The sequence below is a fragment of the Danio aesculapii genome, chromosome 6, assembly GCF_903798145.1.
Source record: "Danio aesculapii chromosome 6, fDanAes4.1, whole genome shotgun sequence".
Classification (NCBI taxonomy): Eukaryota; Metazoa; Chordata; class Actinopteri; order Cypriniformes; family Danionidae; genus Danio; species Danio aesculapii.
Genome location: NC_079440.1, coordinates 57721774 through 57743112, shown reverse-complemented (window position 1 = coordinate 57743112; position 21339 = coordinate 57721774). Strand labels below are relative to the sequence as shown.

Below are 21339 nucleotides of genomic sequence, written 5' to 3'. Positions count from 1 at the left end.
AATCATCTCATGATTTACTCACCATTAAAAAGATATTTCACCTAAAAATGACAATTTACACTGTTTATTTTCCCCCAGGAGTTTCTTTCTTCAGTTGGACATGAAAGAAGATATTTTGAAGAATGCTGGAAACCTGTAACCATTGACATCCATAGTAGGAAAAACAAACAGTATGGAAGTCAATGATTACCGGTTTTCAGCATTCTTCAAAATATCTTCTTTCATGTTCAACAGAATAAAGAAAGGTTAGAAACAAGTGATGGGTAAGTAAATAAAGACGTTTTCATTTTTGGGTGGAGTGGTGTCTCTTTAAAGCAATCTAAGTCTATATGACTTCTTTCAGATCAAGTCAAAAGTAATTTTTTTTAAGTTCTACAATGGCAACAGGTGGGTCGAATGTCCAATAAAGCACATCCATCCATTATAAAAAGTGCCTCATATGACACCAGGCGGCGAATAAATGTCTACTGTAGCAATGTGTACTGTTTTTGTAACCTAAATAACTATATTTAATACTTTACAAACTGTTTTGTGTAACTTTTGCGAGAGACTGTCATCTGCTTCTTCATTTAAGATATATTTTATTGGTGAATTTAGCGCCATCTGCTGGACAGGAGTGTGAAATGCATGCGTAGTTGAAAGAAACACAGTAGCGACATAAGCACTTCACACTCCTGCCCAGCTGATGGCGCTAAATGCACAAAAAAAAAGAAAAAAAAAAATGGTAGTCAAAATTAGCAATGGGAAAAACGCTTTAAAACAACTGAACTAATTGCTTTTCAAAAATGATTCACTGAATCGGTCAAAACACCAACGCTAGGGACACCTTGAGGTCAAAACCATGTAAATGCGATAAAAACTCAGACAAAATGTATTAGAATTGTTTTTTCAAACATATTACAAACATTAGATTGAAAGTATACTCTATTAATGCACTTAGCTTATCATCTAATATTATTAAATGCTAATTCTCTGCATGATATGCTTTCTTTTATCAATTTTCAAGGCTTATATATTACTTGCTCCATTTTGGGCTCTGCTACACAGGCTAACAAGAGACTATTAACTAATATTATTCCATTTTATTTAACAAATGCCTCACTAAAGCATCTAAAAATCTAGCAAAACTGACCCAAGATCAGGTAAAATCAAATAAACATGTTCAGCTATTCACCACTTGTTGGTGATCTGAGTGAACCCACGATTCATGTGGATTTATGGTATTACACAGATCACCCCCCAGTGGAGAAACACTGAATTTCCGAAACGTTTCAAAACAGTATCAATGTAATAAAGCCCTGTTTACTGGAATCACATGACCTTGCCAATTTGATATGTGCTCTGATCGTCTCTCCACTTCACCAATAGCTGGTGTGTGGTTAGCGCACTGGCGCCGCTATCCTGTGGCTGCCGCCGCATCATCCAAGTGGATGCTGCACACTGGTGGTAGAGTGAAGAGACCCACCTCATTATTGTGATGCGCTTTGGATGTATGGCCATACATGATAAACGCCCTATATAAATACACATTACATTACTAATTCGAAACAAAAGAATCTTAAAGGTTTCGAAGCAGCCATAACTAGTCAGAAAAAGTCATTGTAACTCAGACTTAATCATTTAGACTGTAATCGACTTAAAAAAGAAAGTCATATACACCTAGGATGCCTTGAGGGTGAGTAAATCATTGACAATTTTTCATATTTGTGTGAACTAACCCTTTAATCTATATTGCAACCTCTCATGAATTATTAGTCCATCTATTAATATAGTCCTATCTAATGGCACTAATTAATTTTGGGCACATAAATGTAAAAACAATGACGTGTCTTACGGTCTAATCTACCCATTGGCGATGTAAACAGATCAGTCCTACACTATACTTTCTCCTGGGATGTTTGTCTAAATGCGATCATTGCTTTGTAATTGTGCAAATGTGTAGATATTTCTAACATAAACCCACTTGTTATTTCAACTTTTGATTAGGCACAAAATTCCAGCTTATTAAACCGGTATATCCGACAAACAACATCCTGAAAAAATAAAAGTACTCCTGTTTATGAGATGACATAACAGCCTTTTATAATAGCTACATAATAAAAGTGAAAATATAAAACAATATCAGAGGAAAGTTTAAGGGGAAATTGCACAAAATCATTTACTTTTGTGCACAATTGAAGTACTCCTGTTAATCAGATGAAATAACAGGCTTTTATATCAGCTACATAATAATAATATACTATAATAATAATTATAAAGTAAAGTTAGAGGAAAATTTGAGGGGAAATTCCCCAAAAAATCATCTATTTTCAACATTTTCATTGTTATTTTTACCCAATTAGCGAATTTAACAGGGGAATCTAGGCTATAAAAATATTCTCTTCACTATTTAGATGCACAGTGACATTTTTGGATCAATTGTGTCGAGTTTTTCTGTTTCTCCTTCCTCGGTTTTCCAGTCTATGTGGCGAACGTGTGACTTTCAAGTATATTCTTTAATGATTTTGTTGGCGATTACGTGAAACAAGCGTACGGATGAGTGTGGGGTGTCATGCATTGCTGAGTGGGTTAGTTAGTTGGTTAGTCAGGCTGACATGTGTGAATTTTACTTCTTGGCGTTGAGGGCGGCCAGCGAGGCATCGATGTCCTCCTCCTGCTGGAGAGGGTGCCACTGGGCGATGGGACGCCGCGGGTTCGCCAGCATGTCGGACCAGTGCTTCTGTGACGTTCCTGAGGCTTTACTGCCGATGAATATCTTCCCGATGGCATCGTTCTTGCCAATCTTGTCGTAGTCGAAGACCGTCACCACCACAATGATTTTCTGAAGCAGAAAGAGAAAAATGTATGCAAATTTGTGCATCGAAAAAAAAAATCACATTATTAGCTTATGTAGAGTTAAAGTCAGAATTATTAGCCTTTCTGTATATTTTTCCCGCAGTTTCTGTTTAACGGAGAGAAGATTTTTTTTAAACACATTTCTAAACATAATAGTTTTAATAACTCTTTTTTTTTCTTTGCCATGATGAAAGTACATAATTGTTACAGTCACCAGCGATCCAGCTACTGCGGATCACTAGAGAACTATAAATCTGCCACCAAACGAACTACAGCTCCCAGCATGCACCGCACACACACACACCGGTTCCTGATCCCGACTGATTGAAAACATGCACAGCTGAAGCTGCTCAAGGGCTCATTACATGGACTATATGAAGAGTTTAGATGCAAAAACCTCCAAAGGCCGTCTGAAAATTTCCTCTAAAATCAGCATTTTTATCTGTCTCATGTGTGTATGTAAGTAACATCACATTTATGACAAAGAATAAGTCATTTTCCTGGTCTTTACAGTAAAACATCTCAACATAAACAAAGGAAGCTGAGAAAAACGTTAATTTTCAATGGAAATTTCAGACGACACTTAAAGGTTTTTGCATCTGAACTCTACATATATACATCTCACATGCACACACACAGGGCTGAGTCTTGTTGTTAATCTGTATACATCACAAAGCGTTTTCCATGCCGTGTTTTCACACCCTCACCTAGTTTATTGATTTTTGATGCTAGCTGCCTGAACCGATCTCTTGCCTGGTTTTGACTACTCTTTATGCCCTTTATTATCATGTTTTCTCCTGTGATTGACCCTTGCATACCTGACCGGTCTTTGTTCAATAAAAACGCTGCCATTGGATCCTCAACCCTGTTGTCCACACCCTTGTGTTACAATAATATTTTACTAAATATTTTTTAAGATAATAGTATTCAGCTTAAATTATGCTCGATTACGGAAAAACTAAATTATCACCATTATTTTGGTCAAAATTGTAACCAGAAATATTTGCAGAAATGATCAGCGGGCCAAAATGAAAACAATAATATATAGTAATTTACTATATGTTAAAATACATTAGAAATACAACCCCAACAGTTTCGTTTATATAACCACAAAGCTATATTTAATATATCTTATTAAAAATATAGACTATTTAAATCAAATGTGTATATTTTCTGGATTAATTATGGTATCTTAATATTAATTAATTAATTTTATTCTATAAAGAGCTGATAATATATCTTCCAAATTTCAGATAATATTACATTCAATATTTAAAAATGATTGTTATTAAAAAAAAAAGACAAAAGGTTTTTATTTTGTTGTGTCTAAAAATTAGGGTTATTCCCACAAATATTAGTTTCTTTACTATTCTGAAGTAAACAAAACATTGATATTGTGTTGTCTGTAAATCAGTTTCATATATAAAGCATATATCTGACAATATGGCATATATTTTGTTATTTTATTCAATAAAACAAAAATTAAGTTTTCCTAAATCCAGAAAGAATTTTCAAATGGTCTAAAAATCAAACAAAAAGTGCTTCAGGGATGATTAATACTCTTTAGATAAGGTATACAAAAATAATCACTCCAGGGCGCTTGAAACGTAAGTGAAAAAGTTAAATAGCCTTTACTGACATGGCTACTATTTAAAACAAATACTTTACTGTACACTGTAAAACCTAACAGTGAAAATCACTAAATGAAAAAAGTTACTCTGACTTAATAAAAAAGAAGCTTACAAAGAAACTTGACAAGTTATGGTAACTCATAAACTAATTGTATTAAGCAGAACTCAAACTGAATGAGTTATGAATTAATTAATTCTATGTTTTGTGTTCATTTAATTCTAATGCTAGAAGCAATGCTAAACCATTTGATTAGCTACAGTGCTCAGCATATATAAGTACACCCCACACAAATCTCTCTTTTAAATTCACATGTTTTATAGGAAGATATACAGTATTATATTTGTGCATATACATTGAATTAGTCAGTACTGAAGCCAAATCTGGAGCTTATTTAACAAAATAACTTACCATAACAGTCCAAAAACTTGCACAGCCACTTTTATATGAAAAATTTATATAGAAAAATATAAAATAAAAATTTAAAAAGGAGGAGCAATCAAGAGCAAAAGAGCAAAATGCAATATTTTGCTTGAATTTAATTGTATTATTTTTCAATTTCTAAAATATACTAATACTATATTCTAATATAAATTATAAAATATAATTTTCATAAATATATCTGTTTAATAAATCGGTTTTGTATAAATGCACCAAAATACATTGCATATATTCACTGAGAAATGGAAAAAAACATAAATTTTCAAAATCAGTTATGCTGAGCACTGTATATAGTTGTTTGGACTTAATTCAATCTATTAACTGAAATCAAACCAATTTGAGAACTGAACCTAAAATATTTAAGTCACTAAAACTCTAAATGTTTTACGATATAAACACAAATAATATATGTGTGCATGTATGGGATCAAAATCCTGCCAAAAGTATCGCGGTTGCAAATGGAAAAATAGTAATAATAATGCGCGTAAAAATAATGTGCGTGAATCAAAAAAGTTGACGTCATGTTTAAAATTATAACACACAAAAGCGAAAACTAAACAGAATAATAAACAACGAGGTCGTGTACCGAAAGATAATGAGTGTAAATCAAAAATGGAAACACGTTTAGACAAAATCAGTTTCAATTGTGAATGTTTTGTGACCTTGTTGTTTCTTATTCTGCATTTAGTTTTCACTTTTGCACATTATAATTTTGCACACGCAAAAGTGAAAACTAAACACAGAATAAGAAACAACAAAACAATGTCCATTTTTTTATTTACGCGCATTATTTTTCTATCCGCTACCGCGTTTACAAAAATAAAGGTTTACAGTACTCAAACCATTTAATTTAATAAACGCTTTGTCGTAATTGGTTTCATCAAACAGTTTAATCAGGTTTTACAGTGTATGCTTTTCAGCAGACTTGCCTTAATCAGGTCTCTTCATGTCTTCTGTAATGTCTAATGCTGATTAAAAGTGAAACCTCTACCTGCATTTGCTCTAGAGGGATCTCAAAGCTGAAGGACTCGTTGTAATAGGGGTTCAGTGTGTTCTTCTTCACCGTCGTCTTCTTCTTCTTCAGGCGCTTTCCATTCTGCAAGAGCTGGATCTTCACGTACGGGTCTGCAAGAGGTCAAACATCCAGTTATCTGTATCAAACCCTTAAAAACTGGTTTAGCTGAAGACTCAGGATCTGTTGCAAGTCTCACCAGACAGGCCGCCCACATCCATCTTCTTCAGGTTTTTGGCCTCGAGGATGCAGACTGTCAGTTTTCCTGCCGTCGGGACGTAACGCAAAGAGATGCAGATATCGCCCAGCTTCTCAGGCTGAAGGGAAAGCATATTAATATGTGTCATCCTGTATTTCCTTTGGAGAAAGATATCTGCTTGTTAATTCGTGGCATATTGGAGACATAAGAAATGTTTCCGAGTCCAAGCAGCTACTTATTTGAATTGAGAAAATATTCGTTTATGATCACTTTTTAGTCCTATCACACATTAAAGTGAATATTATATAAAATCATGGCGTACACAACATTCTCTGGACTTGCTGCATCAGACACCAATATTTTAACAATATATAAAAACTGTCTCACTTTCTGGCCATCTGATAGTAGGCATGGACATATACAGTTGAAGTCAGAATTATTAGCCCCCCTGAATTATTAGCCCCCTTGTTTATTTTTTTTACCCGATTTCTGTTTACAGCACATTTCTAAACATAATAGTTTTAATAACTCATTTCTAATAACTGATTTATTTTATCTTTGCCATGATGACAGTAAATAATACTTTTTTTTAAATAATTATTTTTTCAGGGTTTTCACCTTTGTTTGAGAGGACAGTAGAGAGTATTGACAGGAAAGCAGAGAAGGGAAGGATCAGCATATGACCGCGAGGCAGAATCGAACTCGGGTCACTGTGAGCACTAGAGTGCATGTGTCGACGCATTAACCACTACACCACTGGCACTGGCGACAGTAAATAATACTTGACTAGATATTTTTCAAGACACTTCTTAACAGCTTAAAGTGACATTTAAAGGCTTAAGTAGTTTAATTAGGCAGGTTAGGGTAATTAGACAAGTTATTGTATAACGATGGTTTGTTCTGTAGACTATCGAAAATATATAGCTTAAAAGTGCTAATCATATTGACCTTAAAATGTTTTTAAAAAAATTAAAAACTGCTTTTATTCTAGCCGAAATAAAACAAATAAGACTTTCTCCAGAAGAAAAAATATTATCAGACATACTGTGAAAATTTCCTTGCTCTGTTAAACATCATTTGGGAAATATTTAAAAAAGAAAAATAAAAAAATTCAAAGGGGGGCTAATAATTCTGACTTCCACTGTATATTTGTGATCGTAATTTTCTAAAGTATTACATCACTTTGTAAATGTTTATTATTACCATTTGATAAGTCTCCCCATACAGTTTGATAGAGCGCTTGGACCCGGAAGCCGATTCACGTGACGTCACACTTACAGTAGCAAGCGGATAGAGACTTCAGAATTATTAGCCCTCCTGTTAAATTTTAAATCTTTTATCATTTTTCCTCAAGTTCTGTTTTTTATTTAAACATGATAGTTTTATTAACTAATAATTTCATTAAAAAAAGGACAGAAGGGGAAAAAAAGATAAAAACAAAGAACAAAGCAGTTGTCATAAGTGCTATAAAATCAAGTCATAATACATTTAAAGCACATTATCACATCTGACCAGTTGGGTATTGTAACTAACTACAAATACTCTAATTACTGTAATTGAGTAGTTTTTCCTCAGGAATTGTAATTTACTAAGTAGTTTTATAAATGTGTACTTTTACTTTCCCTTGAGTACATTTTTAGTGCAGTATCTGTACTTTTACTCCACTACTTTCCTTCAACCTGCAGTCACTACTTTACTTTTTCTTGTCTATCGGGATTAGAAAATCAGTGATTTCTGTCCAATCAAATCGCACACAGAAGGTAAATCACATCATAATGAACTACCTCAAGACATGGGCGATTTATTATTGCAGCAAACTGTTTGGAAGCATTAAAAGTGTCCAAGAAGATGTCCAAAGTCTTTGAGAGATTGTTTAGTACTGATGAGAAGATGAAGAATGTTTATTGTATGAGGACTGAAATGGCCTTAAACAATCACTAAATGCACTACAGAATGTTACGTTTACACATTCATGCTCAAATTACATGTAAACGCATCAGCTTTTTACAACGTAACAAGCTTTTACATCAGCTTTTTACAACGTAACACTCACTACTCACTACTCTTGAGTACTTTTGAAAGGTCGACTTTTTACTCATACTTTGAGTAATATTTACAACAGATACTTTTACTCTACTTGCACTACATTTTTAAGCAAGTAATGGTACTTTTACTTGAGAATGATTTTTCAGTACTCTTTCCACCACAGACAATGACATACTCAGTCCGTTTTTCTAAATCAAGTCTTAGGTTAAAAGTCAGTCTCTCCATACAGTGTATTTCCTTTACAATTCATATCCATTGAGCCCTTGTTGGAGGATCAACCTGAAACCATTTTCAATTATGGCTTTTCTGCTACTTCCCAAAAGTATTCCAATTAAATATTTGTCAATAGTTGGGATAATTTTTGGTATTTTTCCCAGGTATAATGTAATAAATGAGTAGTCCAATTCTTCTCCAGTCACAATTTCATAACAGAAGGGCTGTATTTTTGGGCAAGCCCGAAAAATGTTGGAAATTGGTTAGCCATTGAGGTTTCACACTGCCTCCAACAAGAGCTCAAGCTTTCAACATCTGTACGCAATGCAGACAGTTTAGGAGTAATAACTAATCATTTCTAATAACTGTTTCCTTTTATCTTTACCATGATGACAGTACATAATATTTGACTAGACACTAGTATTCAGCGTAAAGTGACATTTAAAGGCTTAACTGGGTTAATTAGGCTAATTAGGCAAGTCATTGTATAATGATGGTTTGTTCTGTAGGCAATTGAAAAAAATATTGCTTAAGGAGGCTAATAATATTGACCTTAAAACAGCTTTAAAAATTGAAAAACTGCTTTTACTATAGCCGAAATAAAACAAATAAGACTTTCTGCAGAGGATAAAATATTATAGGAAATACTGTGAAAAATTCCTTGCTCTGTTAAACATCATTTGGGAAATATGATGAGCAAATTCCCAGGAGGGCGAATCATTTTTACTTTAACTGTATATATCATTTTATGTTTGCCTCATGGTGTCTATGTTCCCTGTTTGCTTGCTTTTGCTTTAGTTTTGATAATAAATTGAGTAACACTTTATTTTGATAATCCAGTTGAGTATTAGTAGAGTGTCTGCTTAATATCTGCTGATACTGCTCCTTCAATAGACATTTAACTGACTATTGCAAGTACATGTCAACTTACACTAACCCTAACCCCAACCCTAACAGTCTTCTTATAATCTAATGGGAATTAATTGGCATGTAGATGCAATGTGCCCTTAAACTGTTTATACTGCGTGTAGATCCTCTCTTCATTTGTCGTTCCTGTTTAACACGCTGGACTGTAACTAAAACAGACGGTGATTTTAGATGAATGTAATAATCACCTCCTCTTTCTCAGCACTGTCCAGGTCTCTCCACTCTTCAATGGGCTGGCCCAGATCCAAGGTGTTCATGGGTAATTTCACCTCACCAATGATGTCGTGTTTGGAGAATCGGTCGTAATCATACACAGACATGACCAGCGTCTTCCCACCCAGCTCCTGGTATGGGATCTAACATCGGAAACATTCAGAACAATTCACATTAATACATAGGAAAGAGGTTTTGCAGTTTTCTTTCTCAGGACTGTTATATAAATCAAATGTGAATTTTGTTTGTGCTCTGTTTATGTGTATATTTTGATAACACTTTAGTTTAGGTCACAATTCACGCTATTAACAAACCATTAACTAACAGGGCCAGCTTAATAAACTCCCTATTAGCTGTTAATAATAGTTAGTAAATGCTTAGGTTTTGAGCAGTATTAGTGATAGTAAAAATAAAATCATACTTAAAAGCTTATAATAAACAGATAAGATCTTAATAATAGGCTGGTAATAAGCTAGTAGTTAATAGCAGGAATTGTGATCTGAACTTTAGCATTTAAAAATATATTACACAGTTTGCAAGTAAAAATGTGTGAGTAAACGTTTTAAAATATTGATTTACACTTTAAAATAATTATAATGTATAATTAAATTGCATGATATCTTACAATATATTAAACACTGTGAAATATAATATATAAATATAATATATAAAGATAATTTTAGTATGTTTTAATTCACAATTACAGTGTTTAATATGTTGTAAGATATTGTGCAATTCAATTATGCATTATAATTATATATTTAGAAATATAAATAAAAATTAATAAAAAAATAATTAATAAAAGTTTGATTTGTGTGTGTGTGTGTGTGTGTGTGTGTGTGTGTGTGTGTGTGTGTGTGTGTGTGTGTGTGTGTGTGTGCGCGTGTGTGTGTGATTTTTTATGCAAAAATATGTTTAGATTTATTTTGAATATTTAAGGGAATTTTAAATATATATATATTTGCAAATCTAAATCCACAGACATTCTTATATATTTCAGATATATATATATATATATATATATATATATATATATATATATATATATATATATATATATATATATATATATATATATATATATATATATATATATATATTTTTTTTTTTTTTATTGTAAGTATAATAATCACAGGATAATATCTTAAATACATAAAAATAGTGACTAATTACTACTTGTATAATTAATTGCAATATATATTAATTATTTTTTACATTTATTTTATTAAAATATATTATTTATTTATATAAAGCAACATCTTTTATATTTATATTTCAATGATTGTGAATCAAAGCCTATAAAAAGGAAAAATGTAAAATAAAATAAGTGAATACCTTTACATTGTTGTATTAATATTATTTAAAGAAAATCACACATTCACGATTTACTACCAATCACATATGATTTGCATGAGAAATCCTCCTAAAGTTGCGGGTTTTCTCCATCTCGCTGGTACAGTGTACAGACATGCTGGTTTATTTTTAGAGGCACAGTCAGCCGTTCTCACTGTATGGCAGGCGCTTGAAGATGGCCGATTGTTCCTGTCCTAGATCACTTTCATGAGAATGAGACTATTAGAGCTCCAGCATTGACCACCAGAGAGATCCGCGGCCCCTCTGGAGCTCATTACACACACACTCATTCAGAGCTGCTGGAGGCTTTAGCACTGAAACGCTGGAGTTGCAGAAAACAGCCAATGAACACTAATGACTGAACAACATCAGTGCGTTCCTTGTAGTCCTTATACAGTGTGCGAGTCTGGGCTTTCAGGTCTTATACGTTTTTGTTTTTAAACATCATAATGCATTTCAGGCCTGTTTGGACGTGAATAATTGTTATTTTATAATAATAATAGTAATAATAATAATAATAGTATAAATAATAATAATAGTATAAATAATAATAATAATAATAATAATAATAATAATAATAATAATAATGATTCATTATATTTATATTTTCTGGACATTCAAAAATATTTATATAACTATACATTTTGTCGATTAAAACTATAGTGTATTTGATTCTCAATAATGAGTGAATGTAAGGAAAAAAGTAAAAAAAAAAATTATTTAAAAATAAATAATTTCTTATATAATATAATATCAATATATATTTTATTTTAACGCTGGCAGAATTTTTTATTTGACTAAGTAGTTTTATGTAGATTTAATTAAAATCTTTTGAATTTCAATGAAAAATTATTTTGAAAATATTAAGGAATGAATAATTTAATTTAAAAATATTCAATAAAAATATAATTAACATACAAAAACCTACAGATTCAGTCTAAAAAGTAGGTGAGATATGGGAAAAGCATAATACATGTGTATGATAGTAAATAATAATAATAATGATGATAATAATAATAATGATAATAATAATAATAATAATAATAACACAATAATAATAATAACAACAACAATAACAACAACAACAACATAATAATAATAATAATAATAATAATATTAATAATAATAACATAATAATAATAATAAGAACATAATAATAATAACAACAACAATAACAACAACATAATAATAATAATAACAACAACAATAACAACATAATAATAATAATAATAACAATAATAATAACAATAACAACAACATAATAATAATAATAATAATAATAACATAATAATAATAACAACAACAATAACAACAACATAATAATAACAACAACAACAACAACAACATAATAATAATAATAATAATAATAATAATAATAATAATAATAACAACATAATAATAATAATAATAATAACAACAACAATAATAATAAATGTAGCTGCAAGCAGCCATTAAGGGTCCAAGCACTTTACAGCCAGAATGAGCAAAGCAGTCCAGAGGCCAAAAACGGTGGTAGTTACAAATTTGATGTGTTGTTGTCAGTGTTAGGTGACAATGAAGAACCTATATTGGGTGTCAATATATTTAAGCATTGCAGAGAGACAGCTTCAGATGCAGTTTGACATTATACCAGCACATTTGTCGATGCTGTAAACAAAAACCGTTTTGCCCATTGACATGAATTTCACAACACTTAGTCATCATGTTCTGACGATGACCCGAGTTAAATTTGGTGATATTTAACTCGGTCTAGCAGGTCTATTAATTGTAACTCGTATTAATTGTATTATTTGTATTATTTGTAACTCGGTCTAGCAGGAGTTTGCAAAAGAGCCTTTTTAAACAAAATCAATATGGCGGACAGGAAGTTTAGCCAAATATTGCATATTTGGTATCAATCGACATGACCCAAGGAATAAGTTGAGATCATTTTATATGACAATAAACATATGCAGACTAAAGTTATAAGCAAATTTCTGAATCATTATTAATGGTTAGTAAACGGTTAATAACTCGTGACCTATAGGTGGCGCTGTTACCAAATTTATGTGTTGAGGTCATTGTGAGTTGCCAATGACAGACCTAAAGATCAGTGTCAATATGTGTAAGTATTGCAGAGTCGTAGCCTTAGATGCACATTGACTGCTAACACATTTGTTGATGCTGTAAACGACAACCGTTTCGCTAATCAATATGATTTCCAAAACTTTTGGTCAGCATGGTGTGAAGATGATTGGAGTCAAATTTGGTGAAAATTGAATCAACAGTCGAGGAAGAGTTCCCAAAAAAACGTTTTTGAACAAAATCAATATGGCGGACAGGAAGTTTGCTGTATTATGGCATGTTTGGTATCAACGTTCTCGGCATGACCCAAGAAACAATTCAATGTCAATTTTACCACATTAAACCTATGCAATCCACATTTTTATCCATTTTGGAAGATTCATTATTGATGGTTAGTTAAGGGTGTAAAACACACAACCACTAGGTGGCGCTGTTGCCAAATTTATGTGTGGTGGTTATTTTGAGGCGCAGTAGATTTTTGCAAGCTCTGCGTTAGATTTGTTCGCAAGTTAAACAAAAACGGTTGGTCGAATCAACTTGAATTGAAGTTTTGGTCATCATGGTCTGTAGATCATGTGATTCGATTTAGGTGAAAATTGGATAAACGGCCTGGGACGAGTTCGATCAAACAGGTTTTGTGAAAAATTCGAAACAGCAAAAAAAATTTATGACAGAAAATGATGTCATAGGGTGCGTTTCAATTGGCTTGAGCCAAGGATTCAGAGGAAAATTTTTTGACTGTAGCCCATTCGGTTCAAAAGTTATAACGATAATCGTAAGTGAAACTTTGGACAAGCGGTGGCGCTAGAGAGTTTGAGTTAGAGACTTCAGGTTTGCTGTGGTTCATGTTGATACTGCCCTCTATCAATAGCCGCATTTCCACTATCGGGCCAGTGCGAGCCAGGGCTTTAATCGGGCCAGGCCGGGCCAATAGCCCAGGAGGTTGAGAAATGAGGCCGAAATCATGTCGCGTTTCCACTGTCGGGCTAGTTGCTCGCAGCGCGTCACGCAAACACCGCCCCCAGAACGTCCCCCGAATCAAACGTCACACAACCCGTCACACAACCCGCCCACTTCAGCGGGAACAAAAAACTCAAATTATAACCACAAACACAACCTGGCATCACTACGAGAGCTGGAAGATGGAGAACACCGAAGCGATTGCTTTTTTACTGTTTGTGGTCTGTTGGTGTAAGGCCAGACAGCGATCCCTGGATAAGGACATTCGAGTTCGGCTGCATTTACAACACAGATTTTGGCTGCAAGGCTAGCGCGATAGCAAAACAAATGTAAGGGAAGAAAGCATCTTGTCTCCTCTTTACCTGACAGGAAAACTCCGCCTTTGTACGTAACCCCGCCCCGAAGCCCCAGTTCGCCCTCCTTGGCCCAAGGTATTCGGCGGGCCGAAAAAGGCCGGACGCTGGCCCCAAGGAAGCCCCGCTTTGGCCCGATTACGCCCCGGAAGTGATGTGGGAAACGCGACTGGCCTTGGCTCGCCCTGGCTCACTCGCTTTAGGCGCGATAGTGGAAACGCGGCTATTGTGCCAAATTATACAACTTTCCCACGTACGGTTATATGGGCTGCCATTTAAATCCAGCAGAAGAAGAAGAAGAAAAAGAAGAAGACGAATAGGAACGCTAATGAAAAGAAGAAGTATTTATATAAAAAATAGGTAAGAATAGGTACAAATATAGTATTTTATGTATGTTTATGTTATGTATGTATGTAGTTACATATGGTATTTTAGATGTGATTAATCAGAATTAATAGTTTCACAGCACTTATTTAAATATAATATAACAAACATTAATTTATATTGCAAAAGTGTGCCGACACTGATATAACTAGATCCTTTTCACTTTAAAGAGGGCATTTAAATGGTCGTGAAGCATTTGCAAAGTTTCAGTCTTCACTAAAACTGTCTCTCTTAAGGCCATATGCAATATGAACACTAGAAGATAATATAATTTCATTATTTTGCATTTGTTTTTCGAAATTATGTATGTAAATAAAACATGTATTGTAGTATACTACTATAATTAATTCTTTATTGAACTGTTAATTGAGCCGTTAGTCATTTCATACATATAACGGCTTACCTTGAAGACGAAGGATTCATTGAACACTGGGTTGAGGGTCTTCTTATGCACCTTGGTGTCGTACTTTTTCTTCTTATCTGGTAGAATGAAGACTTTAACGTAAGGGTCAGACGTTCCTCCAGAGTCCATGGAGATCAGATCGGCACACTGCAGGATTCCCACGGTCAGCTGAGGAAATAAACATTTAGGATATGTAGGGGAGTAGCTTATTTTGTATTGAAGCAAACTTACAAGATTCTTAAAATAAAAAGACAAACTTATAATATACATTTAATGACAGTGGTGAAGTTACTATCCACCACTAGTATCAAGGTAAAATGTACACAACTTTACATGGACATACTATTGATACCTAAAGGATTATTTTGACCTAGTTCTTTGCAAAACACCAAATAAACTCCACAAAACAACTTAACACTGTCCATGATATGTAATGGAATGTTCGCGTCATCTATCTGTCTCCATATGGACAACTTTTCTGCATTGGTCAGTTTACTTGGTAACCGTACATGTTATTTTCTAGCATAACAACCCTCTAGGGCTCTGTGCATATTAAAAATGGGATTTGATTGCATTAGAAAACCAGGCAGCAATATGGTTTTACTGTCATTAGTGTTTGTCTAAAGTCATCTTGGTGAGCTGTAAGGAGCTCTACTACCTACAGCTGTGACTCAGCAGAAAGTGAAGCACACGACTGAACACGGTCATTAGTAAAAAATACAGCACAGCACGAGCACAACCTATCTCCGAGACCACCATACAGACAACTCTGAAAAGATGTATTAGTTAAAGGAACAGTTCACATGTAAAATACTACTTCTGTCAGGCTCTGTCTGACTAGGCTCAGCCCTGTTTAGCTTCAGTGAGTAAATGGTCTTTGGTCTTGCAGGGTGAGATATGCATTATATTATTCATTCATTCATTTTCTTTTCGGCTTAGTCCCTTTATTAATCTGGGGTCACCACAGTGGAATGAACCGCCAGCATATGTTTTACGCAGTGGATGCTCTTCCGGCTGCAACCCATCAATGGGAAACACCCATACACCATGCACTCATTCACCATGGACAATTTAGCTTACCCAATTTCCCTATAGCGCATATGTTTGGACTGTGGGGGAAACTGGAGCACCCGGAGGAAACCCACACCAACACAGAGAGAACATGTAAACTCCACACAGAAATGCCAACTGACCCAGTTGAGGCTCGAACCAGCAACCTTCTTGCTGTGAGGCGAACCTGCTACCCACTGCGCCACCGTGCAGCCCATATTATATTATATTATATTACATTATATTATACTACATTATATTATATTATTGTAATGATCTGAGTGGGGATCGAACCCGGGTCTACGGTGTGGTTAGCAGTAGTTCTAACTACATGAGCTAAGTCAGCAACTGGTGGCCCAGGAGCAGAGGAGAAACAAAGTTAGTCCACAACGTATGAGTTCCAAAAAAAAATACAGTCTTTACTGAAGAAAACTTTACAAAAAGGAGAGACAATGTATCTCTCTACAGCCAGGGTTGAAAAAGTACAACAAAAATAGGAAAGCTGAGCTTCCTAAAATACATACAAAATAAAATAGACACGAGGGTCTCAGAACAATCAAACAGGGCTATAGCAAGCAAACAGACAGACAGACTTGAGAATAGCTTAACTGGACTCTGGACGAGGCAGCAAGAGGTAGAGTTCAGGACTGAACACAGAGCAGGATATGAAGTGATCTTATATAGGGCAAAGATCAGGTGGTGGTGATTAGGCTGATTACAGGGGAGTTTGGAGGAACAAGAGTCACTACCGCCATCTAATGTGGGGGAGAATAGGGCAATATCTGCGCCCCCTGGTGGGTTGGAGGACGTGATAAAGTGCTGAGATATTACAGTAGCCCCTCCTCTAAGAACGTCTCCTGACGTTCCCTTGGTGCTCCCTTTGTGCCTGGTGGAATTCTTTGATGAGGAAAGGGTCCAAAATGTCTTTAGCTGAGACCCAGGTGCGCTCCTCCGGACCAAACCCATCCCAGTCGACCAAGTACTGTGTCCTCCCTCGTACCTGGCGACACTTAAGTAGTCTGCGGACAGTGAAAGCAGGGTGGCCATCAACAATGCGTAAAGCAGGTGTGGGTGCTCTGTTGGGATGCAGGGTGGAGCAAAGAACAGGTTTTAGTTGAGAAACATGAAATGTCGGATGTATTTTCAGGGCCCTGGGTAATAGAAGCCGGTAGGATACAGGATTGATCTTCTTAATAATCTTAAAAGGACCAACATAGCGTGGAGCCAACTTACGTGACTCTACCCGCAAAGGAAGATTTCGGGTCGAGAGCCATACTCTTTGGCCAGTTCGGAGGGAGGGTCCTGCCCTGCGATATCTGTTGGCCTGTTTCTGCTGATTGTGGACAGCCTTTCTGAGGGAAATGCGAGCCTTTTGCCACGAACGCCGGCAGCGGTTAATAAACCGGGTGGCAGCTGGCACTTCAACATGTGGTTCCTGACCAGGAAACAGAAGAGGGGGAAAGCCATAGACACATTCAAAAGGAGACATATTAATGGAAGAGTGATGCAAAGTATTGTGAGCGAATTCTACCCAAACTAACTGGGAGGTCCAGCTGGAATGATTATCTCCTGCCAGGCACCTTAGCGTCTTTTCTACTTCCTGGTTTACCCTTTCTGTCTGCCCATTAGACTGGGGGTGGTAGCCGGAGGACAGACTGATCGACGAGCCAATGAGCCGCCCAAAAGCCTTCCAGAATCTGGATGAGAATTGGGGACCCCGATCAGAGACTATATCCTGCGGAAAGCCATGCATCTTAAAGACATGTCTCATTAGTAGTTCAGCTGTCTGGTTCGCAGTGGGAAGCTTGGGTAATGGTAACAGGTGACACATCTTAGAGAACCTGTCCACCACCACAAGGATTACTGTATTTCCCTGAGACGGAGGCAATCCTGTAATAAAATCAAGAGAGATATGGGACCAGGGTCGACTCGGGATGGATAGTGGGTGAAGGAGTCCATGGGGTCGAGTTCGGGGTTCTTTGCTCTGAGCGCAGGTGGGACAACTAGAAACAAACTCTTGCACATCTTTCCGCATCATTGGCCACCAGAACTTCCTCAAAATCACTTTGTAGGTTCTGGTAATACCGGGGTGCCCTGAGGGGGAGGAGGAATGCGCCCACTGTAAGACATCAGAACGCATAGATTTAGGGACAAATAAGCGCCCAGATGGTCCATTTCCTGGATCAGGGTGATGTTGCTGAGCCTTTTTGATTGAGGATTCCATATCCCACAGTATTGGAGCCACAATTCTGGAGCCAGCCACGATGGGTTCGGGGCAGCATGGCTTCTCAGAAGGTTCGAACTGTCTTGAGAGAGCGTCAGGCTTGATATTCTTGGACCCTGGGCGAAAGGAAAGTGTGAATTCGAACCGGTTAAAGAACAGTGACCATCTAGCTTGTCTAGCATTCAGTCTCTTGGCATTTTGTATATAAATGAGGTTCTGGTGGTCAGTCCAAATGAGGAAGGGATGAGATGCTCCCTCAAGCCAATGCCTCCACTCCTCCAAAGCTAGTTTAATAGCTAGTAGTTCCCGGTTTCCAATGTCATAGTTGGCCTGAGTCGGCGTAAGTCTATGGGAATAGAAGGCACATGGGTGAAGTTTTTTGTCTGTTTTACTTCTTTGGGATAGGACTGCTCCAACCCCTATATCTGATGCATCCACCTCTAGGATAAAAGGCAATTCAGGATCTGGTATAGTGAGGATAGGTGCTGACGTGAATCTTTGTTTGAGGGTGTTAAAGGCTGTACTGGCCTTATAGTTCCAGGTGAAAGGAGTATTCGCCTTCTTGGTCAGGGAAGTTAGTGGTTCGGCAATAGAACTGAAGTTCCTAATAAACCTCCTATAAAAATTTGCAAACCCTAGGAAACGCTGCACCTCTTTGATAGAGGTAGGCTGCGGCCAATCCAGCACTGCCCTAATCTTGCTGGGATCCATCTGCAAGCTGCCCTTAGATACAATGAATCCAAGAAAAGAGACAGAGGAGACATGAAACTCACTTTTCTCTAGCTTCACGAATAGCCCATGTTTGAGAAGTTCTATCAATACCTTCCGAACATGTTTCACATGTTCCTGGTGGTTATGAGAGAAGATGAGAATGTCGTCCAAATAGACAAAGACAAAGATGTTAAGCATCTCTCGAAGTACATCATTAATAAACGACTGGAAGACAGCTGGTGCGTTGGCTAGTCCAAAGGGCATAACTTGGTACTCATAGTGGCCAGTGGGAGTGTTAAACGCAGTCTTCCACTCATCCCCTTGCCTGATCCTGACGAGATGGTATGCACTACGGAGATCCAGCTTGGTAAAGATGGTAGCTCCTTGTAGGATCTCGAAGGCTGTTGTCATTAGAGGAAGAGGGTAGCGATTCTTGACTGTAATGCTGTTGAGACCTCTATAGTCAATGCAGGGTCTGAGTGAGCCATCCTTTTTCTCAACGAAAAAGAATCCTGCCCCGGCTGGTGACGTGGAGTGGCGGATAAAACCACTATCTAGGGACTCTTTTAGATACTTCTCCATAGCAACTCTTTCAGGGCCAGAGAGGGAGTACAATCTTCCGCGGGGTGGGCAGGTTCCTGGTAATAGATTAATGGGGCAATCATAAGGCCTGTGAGGGGGCAGTGAGGCTGCTCGAGTCTTACTGAAGACCTCAGCTAAGTCAGAGTATTCGGGGGGGACTCGGGATAACTTGGGGGGAGAATTGAATAACTTGGGAACAATCTGTGGCTTGGGAATAGTCATGATGTCCAAGGGGATGGCCTCAGTGTGCCTGGGGGTTTCTGGTTGAGTCACAAGGGGAAGAGGATAATGGCAGAGGGTGGAACCCTTGGTTGACTGGCCCGACATGGTGTTCAAACCGGCACCATTACATCCCCAACTTACTATAACTCCTTTAGACCAATCAATAAGTGGGTTATGGGTAACTAACCATGGATGTCCCAGGATTATGGGGATCTTGGGGGAATGAATGATGTGAAACTGAAGGTTTTCTTGATGATCTCCAATTCTCACTTGGAGTGCTGTGGTGCATTGGTGGATGTGGCCTAAGCCTAGCGGATTGCCGTCTACTGCTGAGACTTTAAGGGGGTTTTGCAGGGGTAGGAGATCAAAGGAAAGATCTTGAGCACACTTGAGGTCCATAAAGTTTCCTGCTGCACCAGAGTCAATGAAGATCTCCACCTGGTGGGGTTGTCTGAGGGAAATGACTGCCTGGAGGGTCAAACCAGAGAAAATGGGACAGGGAATTACACCTACTCTCGCCCCGGGGCCCCTACACCGGAACGAGATCTGACTTTTCCCGACAACTCTGGGCACGTTGCCCGGAAATGACCCGGCTTCCCACAATAAATGCAGCACCTCTCCTTCATTCGTCGGGTTCTTTCAGAAAAGGAGATCCTTGTAGCCCCTAGTTGCATGGGTTCCTCAGGATCCAGTGTGGGATAAACAGTATTGTCATGATGGTTCATGACTGTGTCCTGCTCTTTCTCGGTCTGCCGCTCCTTAAGGCGGTTGTCCACCCGAATGGCTAAACCAATGAGGGACTCAAGGTCTGATGGGGAGTCTCTGAATGCCAGTTCATCCTTAAGCCTGGAGGACAATGCATTGTGGAAGATTGCTCTAAGTGCAGATTCGCCCCACCCACTCTCGGTGGCCAGAGTACGGAACTCAATGGCAAACTCAGCAGCACTGCGGGAACCCTGAGATAGTCTTAGGAGACGTCGTCCTGCCTCTCCACTGTCCGCTGAATGGAGGAACACTCTCTTCATCTCTGCTAGGAAGAGCTGGAGATTGGTGGTTACAGGGGACTTCTTATCCCACAATGCTGAGGCCCAATCCAGGGCCTTGCCTGTGAGGAGTGTGATTATATATGCCACCTTACTGCGGTCAGTTGGAAAACAACTGGGTTGTAGTTGAAAGATCAGAGTGCACTGAGTAATGAATCCCCTGCAGTTCTCGAAACTGCCATCAAAGCGCTGGGGAGGGGGCAACTTGGGCTCAGGTGTTGACAAGGGGACTGACTGTGGAGTAACAACCTGGGCCATTGTGGTCTGAGAGTGGGGATTCAAGAGGCAAAGGATTTCCGATAATGTTTGATCATGCTGCTGAATAGCGGTGGCTTGTTCGGAAAGTGCAGCAAGAATGCGATCCACATTTGAGACTGGTGCAGCCTCCTCTGCTGGGCGGGTTTCCATGGTTCAGTCCTGCTGTAATGATCTGAGTGGGGATCGAACCCAGGTCTACGGTGTGGTTAGCAGTAGT

General features: G+C 37.2%; 1 protein-coding gene across 3 annotated transcripts in view; it reads right to left on the bottom strand.

Annotated features, from left to right (window-relative positions):
• Window positions 1–215: 215 nt before the first annotated feature.
• Window positions 216–21339, bottom strand: part of LOC130231161 (synaptotagmin-2) — a 115955-nt gene continuing 94831 nt past the window's right edge. For all 3 annotated transcript variants that reach the window (XM_056460602.1, XM_056460604.1, XM_056460603.1), the window contains exons 5-9: window positions 15033–15200; window positions 9491–9658; window positions 6117–6234; window positions 5897–6030; window positions 216–2821 (exon numbers count right to left, since the gene is read on the bottom strand). In XM_056460602.1, coding sequence (XP_056316577.1) covers window positions 2606–2821; window positions 5897–6030; window positions 6117–6234; window positions 9491–9658; window positions 15033–15200 — 804 coding nt within the window. In that variant the 3' untranslated portion in view covers window positions 216–2605. The remainder of the gene's footprint in view (window positions 2822–5896; window positions 6031–6116; window positions 6235–9490; window positions 9659–15032; window positions 15201–21339) is intronic.